General features: G+C 34.2%; 1 protein-coding gene across 10 annotated transcripts in view; it reads left to right on the plus strand.

The window, feature by feature from the left end:
- DENND4A (DENN domain containing 4A) overlaps positions 1–15,387 on the plus strand; it is a 61,735-nt gene that overhangs the window by 24,506 nt on the left and 21,842 nt on the right. For 8 of the 10 annotated variants that reach the window (XR_012675189.1, XM_075159752.1, XM_075159755.1 and 5 more), the window contains exons 7-14: positions 343–584; positions 2,904–2,970; positions 6,413–6,471; positions 7,146–7,290; positions 7,892–8,067; positions 10,005–10,105; positions 12,042–12,260; positions 12,505–12,650. Coding sequence is in view for 9 of the 10 variants with exons in the window: in XM_075159752.1 (XP_075015853.1) it covers positions 343–584; positions 2,904–2,970; positions 6,413–6,471; positions 7,146–7,290; positions 7,892–8,067; positions 10,005–10,105; positions 12,042–12,260; positions 12,505–12,650 (1,155 nt within the window). In the remaining variant the exon portion in view is untranslated. The remainder of the gene's footprint in view (positions 1–342; positions 585–2,903; positions 2,971–6,412; positions 6,472–7,145; positions 7,291–7,891; positions 8,068–10,004; positions 10,106–12,041; positions 12,261–12,504; positions 12,651–15,387) is intronic. The other 2 variants (XM_075159759.1, XM_075159758.1) reach the window with 1 other exon arrangement.

A 15,387-nucleotide genomic window follows, 5' to 3' on the forward strand; every position in this document is an offset into this window, starting at 1 on the left:
TTTGAGTTGCTTATGAAGGATTCCTAAAATAGCTTTAAAGGCAATTGTAGGAGCAGTTGACTATAGTTGTCCTCTGTATAATCATTATTTTTCTGTAACTTAAATCGTTTCATAAATAACTCTTTCTCATATGACATTAAGTGTTTTAAATAAATAATAGACAGTCTGGATTTTCACAGCCGTAAGAATATTCCAGAATAGATTGCTTCAAAAGATGGTTCATTAATGTAACTCTTCAAAGAATAACATAGACTTGATTTTCCTTGCATGTTTGGCATTTGTTAGATTGCTTTGAAGGTTGAGGCAGATTTATTGACTTCAAATCAACAATGTTGTTTGCAGGTATATGGTGCTGCTATTCAGTTTTATGAACTGTATCCTGAAGAGAATCTCACAGAGAAACAAAAATCTCAACTGGGATTAGCAGCTGCTGTTGAGGGAAAGTCAGACACATGCAGAACAGTTCAAACAAATAAATGCATCTGTCTGCTCTCTCACTGGCCTTTCTTTGATGCTTTCAAGAAGTTTCTTACCTTTCTGTATCGTTACTCCATTTCTGGTCCACATGTCCTACCCATTGAGAAGTAAGTAATTTCAAAAATTCGTAACAGTAATTTCAGTTGATGAGAACTCTTTTTTTACTTCTAAGTTTCCTATAATATCCTTTTTACTTTAGTCATCAAACATTAAGTATAATGGTTACAGTAGATTAAGCACTTTTCTCCATTGATTAAATGTATCTTCACCTATTTCCTGAAAAAGACTACATTTTTATTTGTGATTTAAGTGCCTGCAAAGGTATCTCTGAAAGCCTTTTTTAATTAGCTTTGCACCCTTTAGCGTAGTGATTAGGAGGAGCAAGATTATAAATCCTTTCTTAATGTTGCATACATTAAGTTAGGAGAATGAAATACATAGTTTTGCATTTTTTCAAATGCCTATTTGTTATGTAATGAGAGATAATAAAGCAGATTGAATTTTTTGCACTAGTAATCCTCTTCTATTTGTGATAAATAAACTTAATTCCCTTCTTACATAAAGGATTTCACATTTTTAAATGCAGAGGAAATCCTTACATCCAAGAACTGGTTGATATCTGTAATTGATATGTAATAATTGATATGTAATACTGTTTTAACCCGTTTAACATTTCTAGGCTAATGTAAATTTAATGCATCAGATTTCAAATGCAGTATTTGCTTTTTTATTTTATTACACATCAATCTTTCTTCTGATTAAACTTCAGTATTAAGTTGTATGAGACTTTGACTTGTGGATTGAGTGTTTTTTGTGATTGTTTATCCACTTTGTTATTCCACTTCATGTCTACTATACTTGTTGTAAATTCTGATAGTGTAAACTTCCAATAATGAAAAGATTTTTTTTTTTAACCTGAGAACTATTTTTGGTTTTGAGTTTCGTGAATGAATAAAATGAGAAGTAAGCATAATAAATGTTTTATTCATTTTGATTTTACAGATTTATTTGCTTATTCTGATTTGTAAACTGACTGGTCAACTTACTGTGGATAATTTAAATAGAGCTACACTGTTTTGCATGAAGTTAATATAGTATCTAGCCTAGTTTCTTTGGCTATTTTAGTGATGATGAATGTTGTCTGTGCCATACATTTGTATTTGAACATTTCCAGTTACCCCTGCTTCTGCAAGCAGCAGGCCTTTCCCTTGATGTTTGCTGTATGTTCCATATTTCTGCCACCATCTTCATACATTGATAATAAAGACAAAGCCCCAAATTCGTTGTCAGCCTGATTCCTTTACTGTTCTCATTGCCGTTTGGCTGCACAGACATTGGTGCTGACACAAGGGAGGTCAGTTGAGGAGTGGCGAAGAGGAGGCACAAGACTGCTCCTCGTTAATGCCAGTTATGTGATTATAGAACTGCAACAAAAAGTTAAGCCTAGCACAAGTACACAAAATTAAACACAGTAAAAATGGGATTTTTTGCATACATCTAATGGTGTAATATGCAGCTACATTGAAATGTATGTATGAAATATATAGCTTTGAATCAGAAACATGTAAAACTTTTATATAGAGTCTTCTATATAAATCAATGCTTATTTGTGGGTTTCTCTGAATTTCTTCAAAATTTGATTGTTGTCTGCATCATAATAATGGTAAAAGTTGCAGAGATCACAGTAAAGTATGTGCTGTAGCATGCAGTTTATAATGGATTACCTGTTTCTTCCTGAGTTGCTACTGATTGCGTGTAGTTTCTTTTAATGTGAAAGTGTGTATTATGTAGAACTTCTACGCTTCTAGAACTTTTGTAAGTTTAATCAATTTATAAAACTTATTCCAATTTTAAAAACATTTTTCTGTATTTTTAGTATATGGAAAAACTTTAACACTTTTTTCATCAGAAACCTTACATAACATTTTGTACTTGGAAGTGAAGAAAATGGATGTGAAGAAATGGATGAACTTAATGATTCTCCTTGATACTCAGCTGTGAATATTTTTTTGCAAATAACCAGTGCTAGTCTCTGAGGTATAGTGCTATTTCAAGCCAGTCTCAGAAGCAGGATTGTGAAATGGTATTGTGGTACTCAAATATCAGTATTTCTATCTTACAATTAAAAACAAACAAACAAAACCAAAACAAAAAACCTCCTTGTAATTTTTCACTCTCACAGACCAAGCTTGTAGTCTGAAGGATAATCTGGCCTGCCATTTTGGTTGTCATGAGTAGAAAAATAGGTTTTCAAGGTCAGAATATCCCTGTAGGATTTGGGGGCTAGTTTTTTTTTCTCTCTGTCTTCTGAATAAGTATGTGCCGTTTTTATATAATAATTTCTCTTACTGGTAATAATTTTGCCTTGAGGTAAAGCAATTTAAGCTTATAATTTTTACTAAATCAGTATTTTTCTTTTCCTCTAGACACATTTCCCATTTCATGCATAAAGTTCCTTTTCCATCTCCTCAGAGGCCAAGAATTCTAGTTCAGGTAAGTGTAAATTTCTTCTTAATAGCTATGTCTTAAGAGAAGACAAAAGAGCTGTTGAACAGGTTAGTAAATGGAAAATGTAATTTTTATGTCAGATTTTTTTTTTGTTCAGGATTTTTTTCCTAAATTCATACACTTAATTTTTAGATTTCTCACTGTTGTTTCCAGTTTAGTTAAGGACTTTAATGAGCTATTACAAGATACTCTTCAGTGAGCTTAGAACTTAATTTTTTTTTTTTTTCAGAGTATATAGAAATTAATGAAAAAATACTCAAAGTCGGCATCTGGTTTGATTTTTTGCAATAGCTTTTGAACTGTTTTCTTCTTGCTACTGTATGAAGGCTGAGTGTAAAATAAATAAATAAGATTAAAAGCAGATGTGAAGAGTATATTCATGATTACCCGTTTTCCCAAAGGGCTTCATGCTGTCCTCTACCTAATGGATAGCTCTTACTGAAAACTGCAAGAGCCATGCACATTCAACAGAGGCATACTTTATCAAATATGACCCTTACTCTGTCCTACCTGCAAGACCTAGTATATTTTACTGTGTGTGAGTGAAATGGTATAATTGCTAGGATTAGGTTACCTGTTATTTGAGATTTCACCCATGTCACTATTGGTAGGAGAGAGGAAATCCCTATCTCAGAGATTTCTTAAGTGAAGTGTTATTAAATCTTCATATTTTTTTTCCTCCGAAGAGGCAAAACGAGTAGAGACATGTTAAAATTTTATTGCTGAGAAAAGACATCTCTATTCCAGTTGTAGTTATTCTACCAATCCTGTGGTTTTGAACAAGTTGTTACAAAATGATGTTACTCTCTGTTACTACTTGTATGAAATAAAATACAGAGAGCCCTGTGCAGTTTTCAAGTCTTAACGTAGTAGCCCATATGCTAGTGAAATCTTTCAGAGTAAATACTATCTTGGATTTTGTCTTTATAGAATGTATTTAACATTAAAGATCCTCCTTTATCCTTGGATATTCTAAAGAAGTGACATTTATTACTGTTACTGAAAAGGAGTTGGAGAACAGTTATACTGAAACTGTATCTGACACTTCTGTCACTTGTATTATGATTTTAAAGTTCAATGCAAAACACAGTAGTTTTACATTGTGGGGGTGGTTTTTTTGTATTCACATTCAATAAAATATTTGTGCTAGGGAACATGAAACACACATTTACAGAGATCTATAAGTGAGTTTAGAGAAAAACATTTAATTCTTTTAGTCTGAACTCTGTCAAAGTATACATGCATGTATATGCTGGAACAAAGTCTGAGGACCTAGATGTAAGTGATGTGAAATTATGCCTTTTATATCGTATTTTCAATATGCTGTAATGTGTCAAGTTAGTACAACTTTAGTGGCTGATAGTACAGATGGAGAACACTCTGCTTTTAAAGTAGGCAGTGGTAGTTGAGGTCTATGAATAATACTTCCTTCAAGCTGCTTTCAGGGTCTGAGTTATGTTTGATACTGCACTGAATAAAATTACAGGTGATTGTATCTAAGATGTTTTCCCAAAAATAGTATGGCAAATGCCTTTATTCTTGAAAATTATAAGCTTTTAGGATTCCATTTCATTGAAGAAATAGTAATTTCTCTCTGAAGCTTGTTAATGTAAAACATGGTCGTCTTCTGCTAAATGATTAGTATAGCAAATCCTTCTGAATGTGTTGCTGTAGAATGTCTCACAAGTGCCTATACGTTTTCTGAAAATGAGACCTGATATATTTCAGTAACTACATGTGTGCCAGTCTGGATGTGTAACCCATTCTTAGATCCTTCTTAGCATCTGTTACAAGCGAGAGAGAACATGGCACGTGTCTGACAAATTTTAAGTTTCAAAGAAATTACAGCCATTAGTAAAACATTCAGGAATGTTCCCGATTGCCAGTTTCCAGCTGCCATTGTTGATAGGTTGTTTCTGATTTGCAATCTGCTAGTCTCTGTTCTCCATGTCCTACATCCCCTTATTACACAGGTGTTCCTGTTCTAATGATGTATTCACAATGTGCAAACTTCAAGAGCACATCGAGTAATATGTTTCTCGCTCTGAAGAATGGGGGCAGTAAGTTCCCCTTCTGCCTAAGGGAGATGTGCTCTTTGAATAGATGCTTGATTGTGTTTATCTGCTTTTGCTGAAACACAGAACTTGTAGGACATTAGGCTGATGCTTCCTTTCTGAGGGTAGTATATGAAGGTTACCTCAGGCTGAAAAGATGAGGTCTCTGAATTCTTTCACGGAACAAGCTAATGGTGGCGGTTGTTACAAGGTGACTTACTTGAAGACAAATCTAGCATGTAGGTGGTGTGGCCATCCTCATTTGTCTTGAAGCTAAATGTAGCATCAGCCTTCAAAAGCTCTGGTATGTGAAATATGCAAGGAAGCAGTATTGCATAGACTCTCCTTAATGTCGTATGTTTTGTGTGTCTGTCCAGGCACAGTGTTAAGTGACTTAGTGCTTCAGCATTTGTATTACTAATTCATCTGATCTTCTAACTTCTATTGTCTGCTCATCTGCAGTGGGGTCTAAGGTGAAACATACTCAAAAATTAATATTACTAAACGTTGTCTGAACTTGCAGCTTAGTTGTACAAGTTACTGTGACTTACTGAATTACTACTGCTACTTGTATGTCTGCTTTTATATGATAGACAGAAAATGCATGACCACTTAGCGGGGAGAGTTAAGCTAACTGCTCTCTTGTTACCTTGGATTTACTATGGCTGAAAACATCAGCTGAGCTTTGACAAATAGATTGTGTATCTGTATTCTTGTACTCATTTGAATCCTCTTATTCATGGTCAATATATGAATGATTTCTCTTGATGTCATATCACTGTAAGAAAGAAATGTGAATTAATAAGATCTTTGTCTTGGATCTTCAACTAATGCAAATTTTAAAGATTCTGTCAAAGCTGAGCTGAGCCATTTCTACCAGCTAAGAGCCTAATTCTCATGTCTTCTGAAGAAAATATTACTTTACATTATGATCTGCCATCTCTCCCCTTCGTGCATTTTATCTCTCTCTCTCCCCCTAAATCCAGAAGGAATCCCCCCTTGGCCCCTGAAAGCTGTGTATGAGCTATGGGTCCTCACTTCTCTTAAAATACAGAAGGCTTCATTTTTTAGCAGTTAATATATTCAATTTTTTGCAGTATTAGCTAATTTAAATTTTATTCATAGTCTTTATGAATATGCAAGGTATTCAATTCTGACCAAGAAAGGAAGATTGTGCTTTGCCTGTTTTTTACTGAAAGATACTGATGCATAGCATTGTACACCACTTCTTGCAGTGCTATACAACTGGGGTAGATACGGTTCAGCTTAGTTTAAATTTTATTTTTAGGTGTTCTTTGTTATAGTTGTGTAATTTCTAATAAATATTTCCAAAGTTAAGAATAAAAAGAATGTATTTTAAAATCTTTTTCTAGCTATCTCCACATGATAACCTGATTCTTAGCCAACCTGTGTCATCACCCCTTCCACTGAGGCAAGTAGCAGTATCTTTGGTTTAATTGTGAAATGTATTCTGATTTATATTGCGGAAAAGATTTGGTACTTTGAATTGTAATTGTGCAAATTAACTTACCTTGTCTGGTGCCTTTTGTAACTAGTGTATCTGAGATTTATTTATGTGGTTAGACCTGCGCCCAGACAAGGATACATACTTAATGAAAAATATCTGTGTTTTTTCAAATAATTTTAGTGGTTCTTGAGGCAGGATACAGATTGTTAGATCCCCTTTCTAGGAGTCGGTACCTGGGCTCCTGAGACAGTGCAGCTTTTGTATTGCAAGGTTAAAGGAGTTCTGTGACTGTCTTAACTTTCGTGTCTTAGTGCAGGAGAATGATTAAAGAAACGTATGTTGTCTCCCTGTAAATTGCTTCTCAGAAGGAAAAATCATCATGCACGTGTCCTGAAAATAGTCTAGACTGATTGAAGAGTCTCAAGAAATTGTGGTTACTATTGGGAAGTAGCCATTCTTCACTTAACAGTGAAGTGTACCAAGTAGTCTGCCTTGCAGCCTTCTTTAAAAGAAAGATTTGCAGACTTACGTTTATAAAATCCTACTCTAAAGCCTTGTTTTCTATTTTGTAATTGAACATTTCTTTTTTTTTTTTATGGTCCCTTGTAACTCACCAGTGTCTTTATATTCTGTAACAGTGGGGGCAAGTTTTCTACACTACTTCAGAATTTAGGACCTGAAAATGCAGTAACTCTACTTGTATTTGCTGTGACGGAACATAAAATTCTCATCCATTCATTGCGACCTTCTGTCCTTACTAGTGTGACAGAGGCATTAGTCTCTGTAAGTAATGTTTTTTCAATCATACACCTGTAAGTGGAAAAAAGAATGTTTTTTAGATAAAATCTAAAATTAGTAGTAGTGCTGTTAGGCTTAAAGGTTACTTAAGAATAAAAATAAAGATCATTAGAGAGAAAAATTAATGTTGCTAATGATATCCTATGAAGACAGAAGAGAGAGAGAGTAACTCTGTTGTTGGTTCTTTGTGTGTAAATATTGTAAATAAGCATGTTGTTTGGTCATTACAATGCACTAAATACGAGTTCCTCGTTTTCCCAAATAGCACTGTATTCTCTCTTGCGGAATTCTAAATGCATGTTACTTTTTCCTGCCTGTCTTCACTAAGCATTGTTTTGCTACCTCTGCTATATGCAATCTATTATACTGAAGAGCTTTTTCCTACAAATGAAACAAATTGAATTTATTGAATTGAATTGAAATAAGTGCATTTTTTATTTAATAATCTGCATCTAGATTTTCAGTAATAATCTGCCATGTTGAATAATTTTGAAGTGGCAGTTAGTGAAGTGTGGTTTACACAGGTGCGTAGACTATATTATTATACATGTTTAACCTATGTTTTTGTCTCTGCATATTTTCAAAGATGATATTTCCCTTCCATTGGCCTTGTCCATATATTCCTCTCTGTCCCTTGGCACTGGCAGATGTGTTAAGCGCACCATGCCCATTCATAGTGGGAATTGATTCAAGATACTTTGATCTCTATGACCCTCCACCAGATGTTAGCTGTGTTGACCTAGATACCAATACAATTTCTCAGTAAGTATTTATTAACAGTTTTTCTTCTGTGTTAATTTTTTTTGCTTCCTGTTTTCAAAGGGAAAAACTAGCTTTTTGGCAAAACTTTGGGAGGTTTTGTTTGTTTTAAACCTCTGAACTTTCTAATATATCATCCTTGAAATGAGCATGCTAGAAATGATATCTCCTGTTCAACATGGCAGAGTGGAGGTACAATCCTCATGGAACATTATTGCCTTTTATTCTATTACATTAAAATCTTATTGCACGCGTTGGCACATTTCCTGGATTAACCATATTGTGTCTCACTTCATTGTCCCTGGAGGAGAATAGTAATTTTCATTTTTCATTATTAGCTTTTTAGTGTCGAAGAAATTCTAGTATCTTCATATGAGCATCTACTTGAAAGTTATAACAAATTAAATCATACTGCATATCAATATGAAGTACAGGAACTTCATGTTGAGAATTAGAGATGTGAACTTTCATGGGTTAGAGAGAGTCTTAACTAAGACTTAGAATCATGCCATCATTAACAACCTGAAATAACAGTATTGTAATATTTCTCATTCAGAACTGTGTAGAGTACTACATTTTTCTGTAATACTAATTATCTCGCATCTAAAACACTAGTAAGGGACAGCAATGCACTGTTAAAACCATTGGTAAACAGTCCATATTGTTATGACATTCAAAACAAAAAATTATTTATTTCCTTGTGGTGATGTGATACAAAAATAGACAGAAGAGGGTAAGGCTTCCAATTCAAGATTCTAAAACACACAAAATTAATTAAACTTGTATTTCAGAATTAAACTTTTATTTCAGTATAATGTTTAATATACTCAGTATATACTTAGTGTAACTTCTCAGTCTTCGGTCAGCATTCTTTTGTGTTATACTTAGTGTAACTTCTCAGTCTTCGGTCAGCATTCTTTTGTGTTATCCTCCTATTGATAGCAGTCTTTCAGCATTACTATGCCTAACTAAAAACTTTTTTCTTCCTAAATTTTCTTATTTGTGGGTTTATTTTTGCTTCGGTAGTTGTGTGTGGATTTAGAGAAGGTTGCATATATTAAGTATTTGTAAATAGAAATTTTTGTTAAGGATTTTATGTTGGTACCAAGTTTGTATAGCAATTCTGCTCTGAAGTTTTTAGGAACTAGTTCAAACTAGGCTGCGATAACTTCAGTTTTGGTTTTCTTACTTTTTGGTTAAAAGGAACATGTTTGTGCATTTCTTCTGGTAATCATCTAATTAGCTACACATTCATTAATGGAAAATAATTTATTTCCAGTTATTTCTGTTTTCATTCTACTTTTAGCTGATTTTCTGTGCATTTTCTTAGTACAGATTAATAGTGTTTCATTGTATGGGAAAAAAGTGTCAAACAAATGCTTACAATTTTTGCAACTTTGGGACCAATGGGGTCTTGAGGCTTGCTGGTGCCCTCTGTTGACAAAGAATGTTGTAGTTTTTTTCATCATGATAGTGATACAGCTAAGTCCAAATCTATACACAGTAAACACAAAGCGGTTATCATATCAAATTGATTTTTACTATGAGCATTCTAGTCACTATCTCCATCCTAGTTTAAGTAATTACAGCTGAGAACATAGTATGTGTGGTGGTTGCTTGTGCAATGGCAGGTGCTTAATACTATTAATCCATCTTTCATGAGTTCTAAGTGCGTTGATTTCAGTGCTAAAGAGTGTGGCTGCATAAACATCATCCTGAAATACGGGGCATTGGTTGGATGGCTGTGATCAAATCTCCATGTAGTAAATTAAGTTTGACTTTGTTGGTTGGTTTTCAATCCTTCTCAGTCCTGTTTTAATAGAGCAAATTGTATATGCTCTCCCGTTTCTCTGGTAGGATAGAAAAATCCTCTGAATACAGTCCTATATACAGATGTATTCCAGTGTATACTCACACTTTTCTTTTTTCCCCCCTTCCAGAACTGGAGATAAGAAAGCTATTGCATGGAAGATCTTACCAAAGAAACCTTGTAAAAATCTGATGAACACTTTAAGTAATTTATATCAGCAACTGGCAGAATGTGAGTGGGAAAGTACATAGTAAGATTTACACTGGATATAGTGTGCCACATTAACAGATAAATATAGCTAATTAAATATGTTCTTAAGTCACCTGTTACACTAAACACAATGTTTTCGTACAGAATGGGAAAAATCTGTGCTTTAAGTCCAGAGATTAGAACCCATTTAGGAGCTTTTGGGGTGGAGGAGTCTTCGATATATATAAAATGGTGCTCAATAGATATCCCTTTGTATTGATGTTATCCTCGTATCAAAAAAAATGCAGAGCTTTTATGAGAAGGGAATAGTAAAGCAAAAAGTAGGCCAGGACCAAATAAAGACCTTTGTTTTGTCTTCAAAGCCTGCTCAAGTCTGCTGATGTCTTGACAATTGACAAAAATATGACACTCAAGCTGGTAGTACTTTACCTGAAATTTTAAGATGGAAATTACAAATGTTCTATAAACATTGGGTTTTTAAATGTATAGCAAATTACTGGACATTTCTAAGGAAAAATTGGTTGTTGATAGAATCCTCAAATACTGCAGAGCAAGGTATATTGATGTGAGAGAGCAGAAAAATGGATAGGGATGATGTTGGTGAAATTCTTTACAATAAAACATTTGGAAATATGAATGTTGTCAAGGCCAGCTGATGTGCTTGGGCGTCATAGCTAACAGGCTTTGTGAAGTGCAAGGAGGTCCATCAGCACTCTGACATTACCTGTCTGCTTAGAAGATGATTTCCGTAGACACTGGAGGGAGCCTTGAGGAGCAATAATGCAAGTGTAAAATCAAGTTGCTGTGGCAGATACAGCAAGTGGTTAAGACTTAAATCAGAGTATGAAAAGGATGGGGTTGATCAACACTACGTGTTTGAGAAATACATACCTGGAAAGCATATTGCACAAGATTTTTGTAATTGTCGCCTGGATTTAGGGCACTCTTTTTTTAAAGGCTGTTTACACCTTCTTGGCTGTTGAGGTTACTAGAATTTAATTGTGTCCCAATTAGAATGTACAGAAACAGAAATTTATTGGTGTGTGCTGCATAAAAATGTGTATAGGTGATAAAAATTGTCTGTTGCTTCAAAATTTTGATATATTTTACTGTGAGGATTTCTTTAGGAAAAATTGTTAAACTGTATGTTCTCTATACTCTATAAAAATAGAGTGGTACTGATCTTTAAACAATTTACTCTGTAATAAGAATTTAACATGATATCAGTATAAGGTTGGTTATAAATATAACATGTGGAAAGACAGTAATGAAACCATCCTTTCACTTTTTTGAGACATTATTAGAATGTTACCATATCTTGTGTGTAGCAGTGAAGTCTTAGCTAGAATTCTGATGGCTTTAAAGTGTTGATACAAGTATCTACTTTAAGAATAGAGATTTTGCTAAATCTTCTAAAAAAAAATGCCTGCTTTCTCTTTGTATCAGGGCTTTGTGTTGTGATGGCTCCACTTTGCATCTGAGTGGTGTTTTTCTGTGTATATAGGTACTTAATATGTATAGTCTGCTTTTCGGGAACCCTTTTAAATGAAAGGCACTGTAAAAAAAAAAAAGTAATACACACATCCCATCGATGTGTTTGTCCCTAAAATATGCTTCTTTAATCAGCTCTTGTATAAATTTTCACATGTTTTTATAAACATGAGGGTTTTTTTTCAGCTCTGTCCATACTGGTTCTCTCTGCTGTAATAACTAATGTGCTGAAAAGGTAAATGTATCGTGCTTTTGCTATTATCCAGAGATACAGGAGTTGTGTAAGGTCAGGCTGAATCCATGGTCACATGTCATGATTGAATTTAATTGCATATATTTTAATCTGTTCCAAACTTAATGGAGCTCAGTAATCAGTGAATCTAGTAGGGTAAAGAGAAATTTTTTTTTTTACCAATATTGGAAAAAAAAATTATGTGAAACGTTATAATGTTGTTTTTGTTCACAGTGCAACAGAGACCAAGAGAAGATGCATTAATGGAATTAGCAATGAATGACTACGATTTTAATTCTGGGAAGAAATTGCATCTGTTAGATTTGGAGATCCAGGAAGCATTCCTGTGTTTCATGGCCTCAATACTAAAAGGTTACAGGTCTTATCTCAGGCCAATAACAGAGGCACCCTCTGAAACAGCCACAGATGCAAGTTCTCTCTTTGAACTACAAGGTGAAGAGTCATAAACTTGTTTTATGTATATTAATTTACTATTTTAGATTCTCTCTTATTTGAAGAGTAAAAACATTTGCAGCGTTAGTGTTGTGAATGATGGTAGAAATGTAAGTGCAGAAAAAATTACATGGTAGTGGCAAAGATTACAGAAGGGCTATTGCTCGTTAGTAGAATATATGATGATTTTTGGTGAGGGCTTTTTTTTTAGGCATTCTTACATGCTTCTGGTCTCACTTTATAGGTTTCCTCAAAAGTCGAGATCGTTCACATCAGAAGTTCTACACACTGATGACCAAAACTCAAATGTTTATTCGCTTCATTGAAGAATGTTCTTTTGTCAGTGATAAGGACGCAAGCCTTGCATTTTTTGATGACTGCGTGGATAAAGTAAGCATGTCTTCATATGCATATAGTTTTTTAACTTCTGCTGTTGCTTACATTATCTGATATAGTACAAGCAGAATATATTTGAAGGCAAGTTTATTTCTATTTTTCTTTTACTTCCTTTTTTCTAGTCACCGGAGCCTTCCATTTTCCTTTTTTGTTGGGCTTTGTTTTATTTTCTGCTTCAAATTCTTGAAAATGTAAATATAATATCATGAGAACCAATTAGAAGTGCTAATTTTCACATGTATGTAAGCTTCTGAAATACTGGCCCATAGTAAGAAGTGTAATATTCTGACTGTAAAGTAGCAACTTTGAGCTTCTTTATCAGAGAATTATACTCCGTAGGTAAAACTACAAGCACTTTTATAGATTGTGTAATATTTCATGCAGCCGTTTAGGAATGGGGTTGATGAACAGCACACTAAAAGATATAAGGCAGCCTCACTATTTTTTAATCATTATAAACAGAAGGCTCCTTGACCTTTTTTTTTTTAAACAATGTGCTGGCCAGTTCTTTCTAATAGTGATTCTCTAGTTACTCTTAGAGAACTTTTAGAAGGCTTGTACTAAAAGTAAATAATTAAAATGAATCTCTTATCAATTCTCCTTTCATTCATACTGCTGTCATTGCTTCCCCCAATTCAAAACCAGCTTGCTGATGTAAATATCTTGAATACAGTGCTTGTATTGATACTCTTCTCTTGGATAAGAATATTTTCTAATGACCTTATTATCAAATATTGATGGATATGAAATGTATGGGTTTCTTAAAGTAAGCAAGATTTATTATGGTGTGTCACATATAAGCTTTGCGTAAGCTGACATTTTTTGTAGGTTCTGTTACTCTACTGTCGTGTTTGTGTTGCAGTAAAGGAATACCTTACCATGGTTTGCTATGCTATTCTATCATTTGTAATGACAAGGAAAGGCAATTGTTAAGGATTATGTGACAAGGAGTGTGAAAGTGCAACACGATCACAATTGGTGTTTTTCCTGAAATAAGCGTAGAACAACTGCTGGACTGGAGCTCACAGAATGTTGGATTTCCCAGTTCAAAGTGGATTTCTTTTTTAGTCTTCCATGGAAGTATCACTCAGATTTTGGAAAATCCTAAGATATTTATAAGACAGGTCCACATTAGTATAGTGTTGAGCACTGTGAAGAACTAATTTTCTAAAAAGTACAGGTAGATTAGCTTTTGAAAATTCATTGTATTTCCAAAGAGGGTCTACAAAAGTGTTTTGAGGCTGCTTGAAATTTTTTTTGCATTAGTTTTTGTTTTCAGAAGATCTGAACTGAAAACCGCAATCTTATATCCCTGTTTGCTTCTATTGTAACATGAAAGAAATTTTTATGAATATTATAAGAAATTCCACACCAACTTGTCATCTTACTGGCTACCTGTAACACTCTATTTGTTGACACTGATGTTTAACTAATGCACAGTTGTCTAGAATTTCCTGTAAAGTAGGTCACCTGCTGTTCATTCCACAGAAGTTAATACCGAAGACTATGCAAACTGCTATTTACAGTTACTATTTATGGCTATTTCTGCTATGAAAGTGCAGAAGAGCTAAAAGGAGTTGTTTTGAAAACAAATCTGAAAGCAGTGAAGTTTAAGTTTGAGAGAAATACAAAAGCATAGTCTAATGGTATTTAGTGCTCTTTATAGCTTTTGCTAGTCTCAATATTTTATTAGTAGTTCTCAAAAGCGTTCTTCACAGTTATACGACATAAGCTGCAGATATTCGTTGGGTTGTAAATTGATTTTATTACAAACATTTCTGTAATGTTCACTCAGTTATCCTATAGTTCAGTTAAAAAGCCTTCAACATGTAGTGCTTGCTTTGCTGTCTGCCTGTTAGTGTTTAAAAATGGGAGGTCTCGTAGACAGGAATATACATACCCCAGTGACTAAACGCTATTGAGCAGTACTTAGCTTCCATTGTCTTGCAGGTTACTTCTCTGACTACTGTTAAATAGGATTTTTATTCAGAATGTGATGACTATGTAAGTGTCAAATTCTATCTGTTATATTTCATTTTGTAGAATGGTTTATGAGGGCACTGAAGTTGATGCCCTAGCTAAAGTTATCTTGCCTGGGAATTAAAACAGTTGTTCTGAAAAAGTAATACTTAGGTTTGTGATGCCACTGTGAGACTGCACATAATCTGTGAAGCGGTTAGAGCTTTCACCTTTTGTAAAAGGTTAAGTAGCCACTCGTACAGCTGAAGCACCGACTCTGTGCCAGTTATTTTGCTAGTGGATGCCGTGGGCAGCTTCTTTCCACTGTAAAAAAAAAAAAAAGCTCGTGACTGTGCCATGAGAATAAATTTTATAAGAAAAGTACAAGAAAACACTTGTACTTCTCCAACTTCTATTTCTGTCAGTGAGGATTTCATTCAGTTTTATTAATTGGACAACTACTTCTATGCCAGTGATAATTGTGGAGAAACTGAGGCACTGGAATTACTATGTGTTTAAGATTTGCCATGGCTTAAGAATTGATTGTGAAACTAGGTTTTCATTGACATGAGGGAGTGCGTTCCCCACGTAGGATTTCTTTGAACAATGATATATTTGCCTCATCTTCTCTTTCCTGCTTCTCTTTATTGATTTCTCTTATTTCTGATACTATGCTTAACAGTAACGTACAAAGTCAAAATACTGAAGTATACCAAGGACTACTGTACGAACTAGAGCTTTAGGCAAGATGCTCTACTTTGACCAGATACCA

Source organism: Calonectris borealis, chromosome 11, assembly GCF_964195595.1.
Source record: "Calonectris borealis chromosome 11, bCalBor7.hap1.2, whole genome shotgun sequence".
In the NCBI taxonomy this organism is placed as follows: domain Eukaryota; kingdom Metazoa; phylum Chordata; class Aves; order Procellariiformes; family Procellariidae; genus Calonectris; species Calonectris borealis.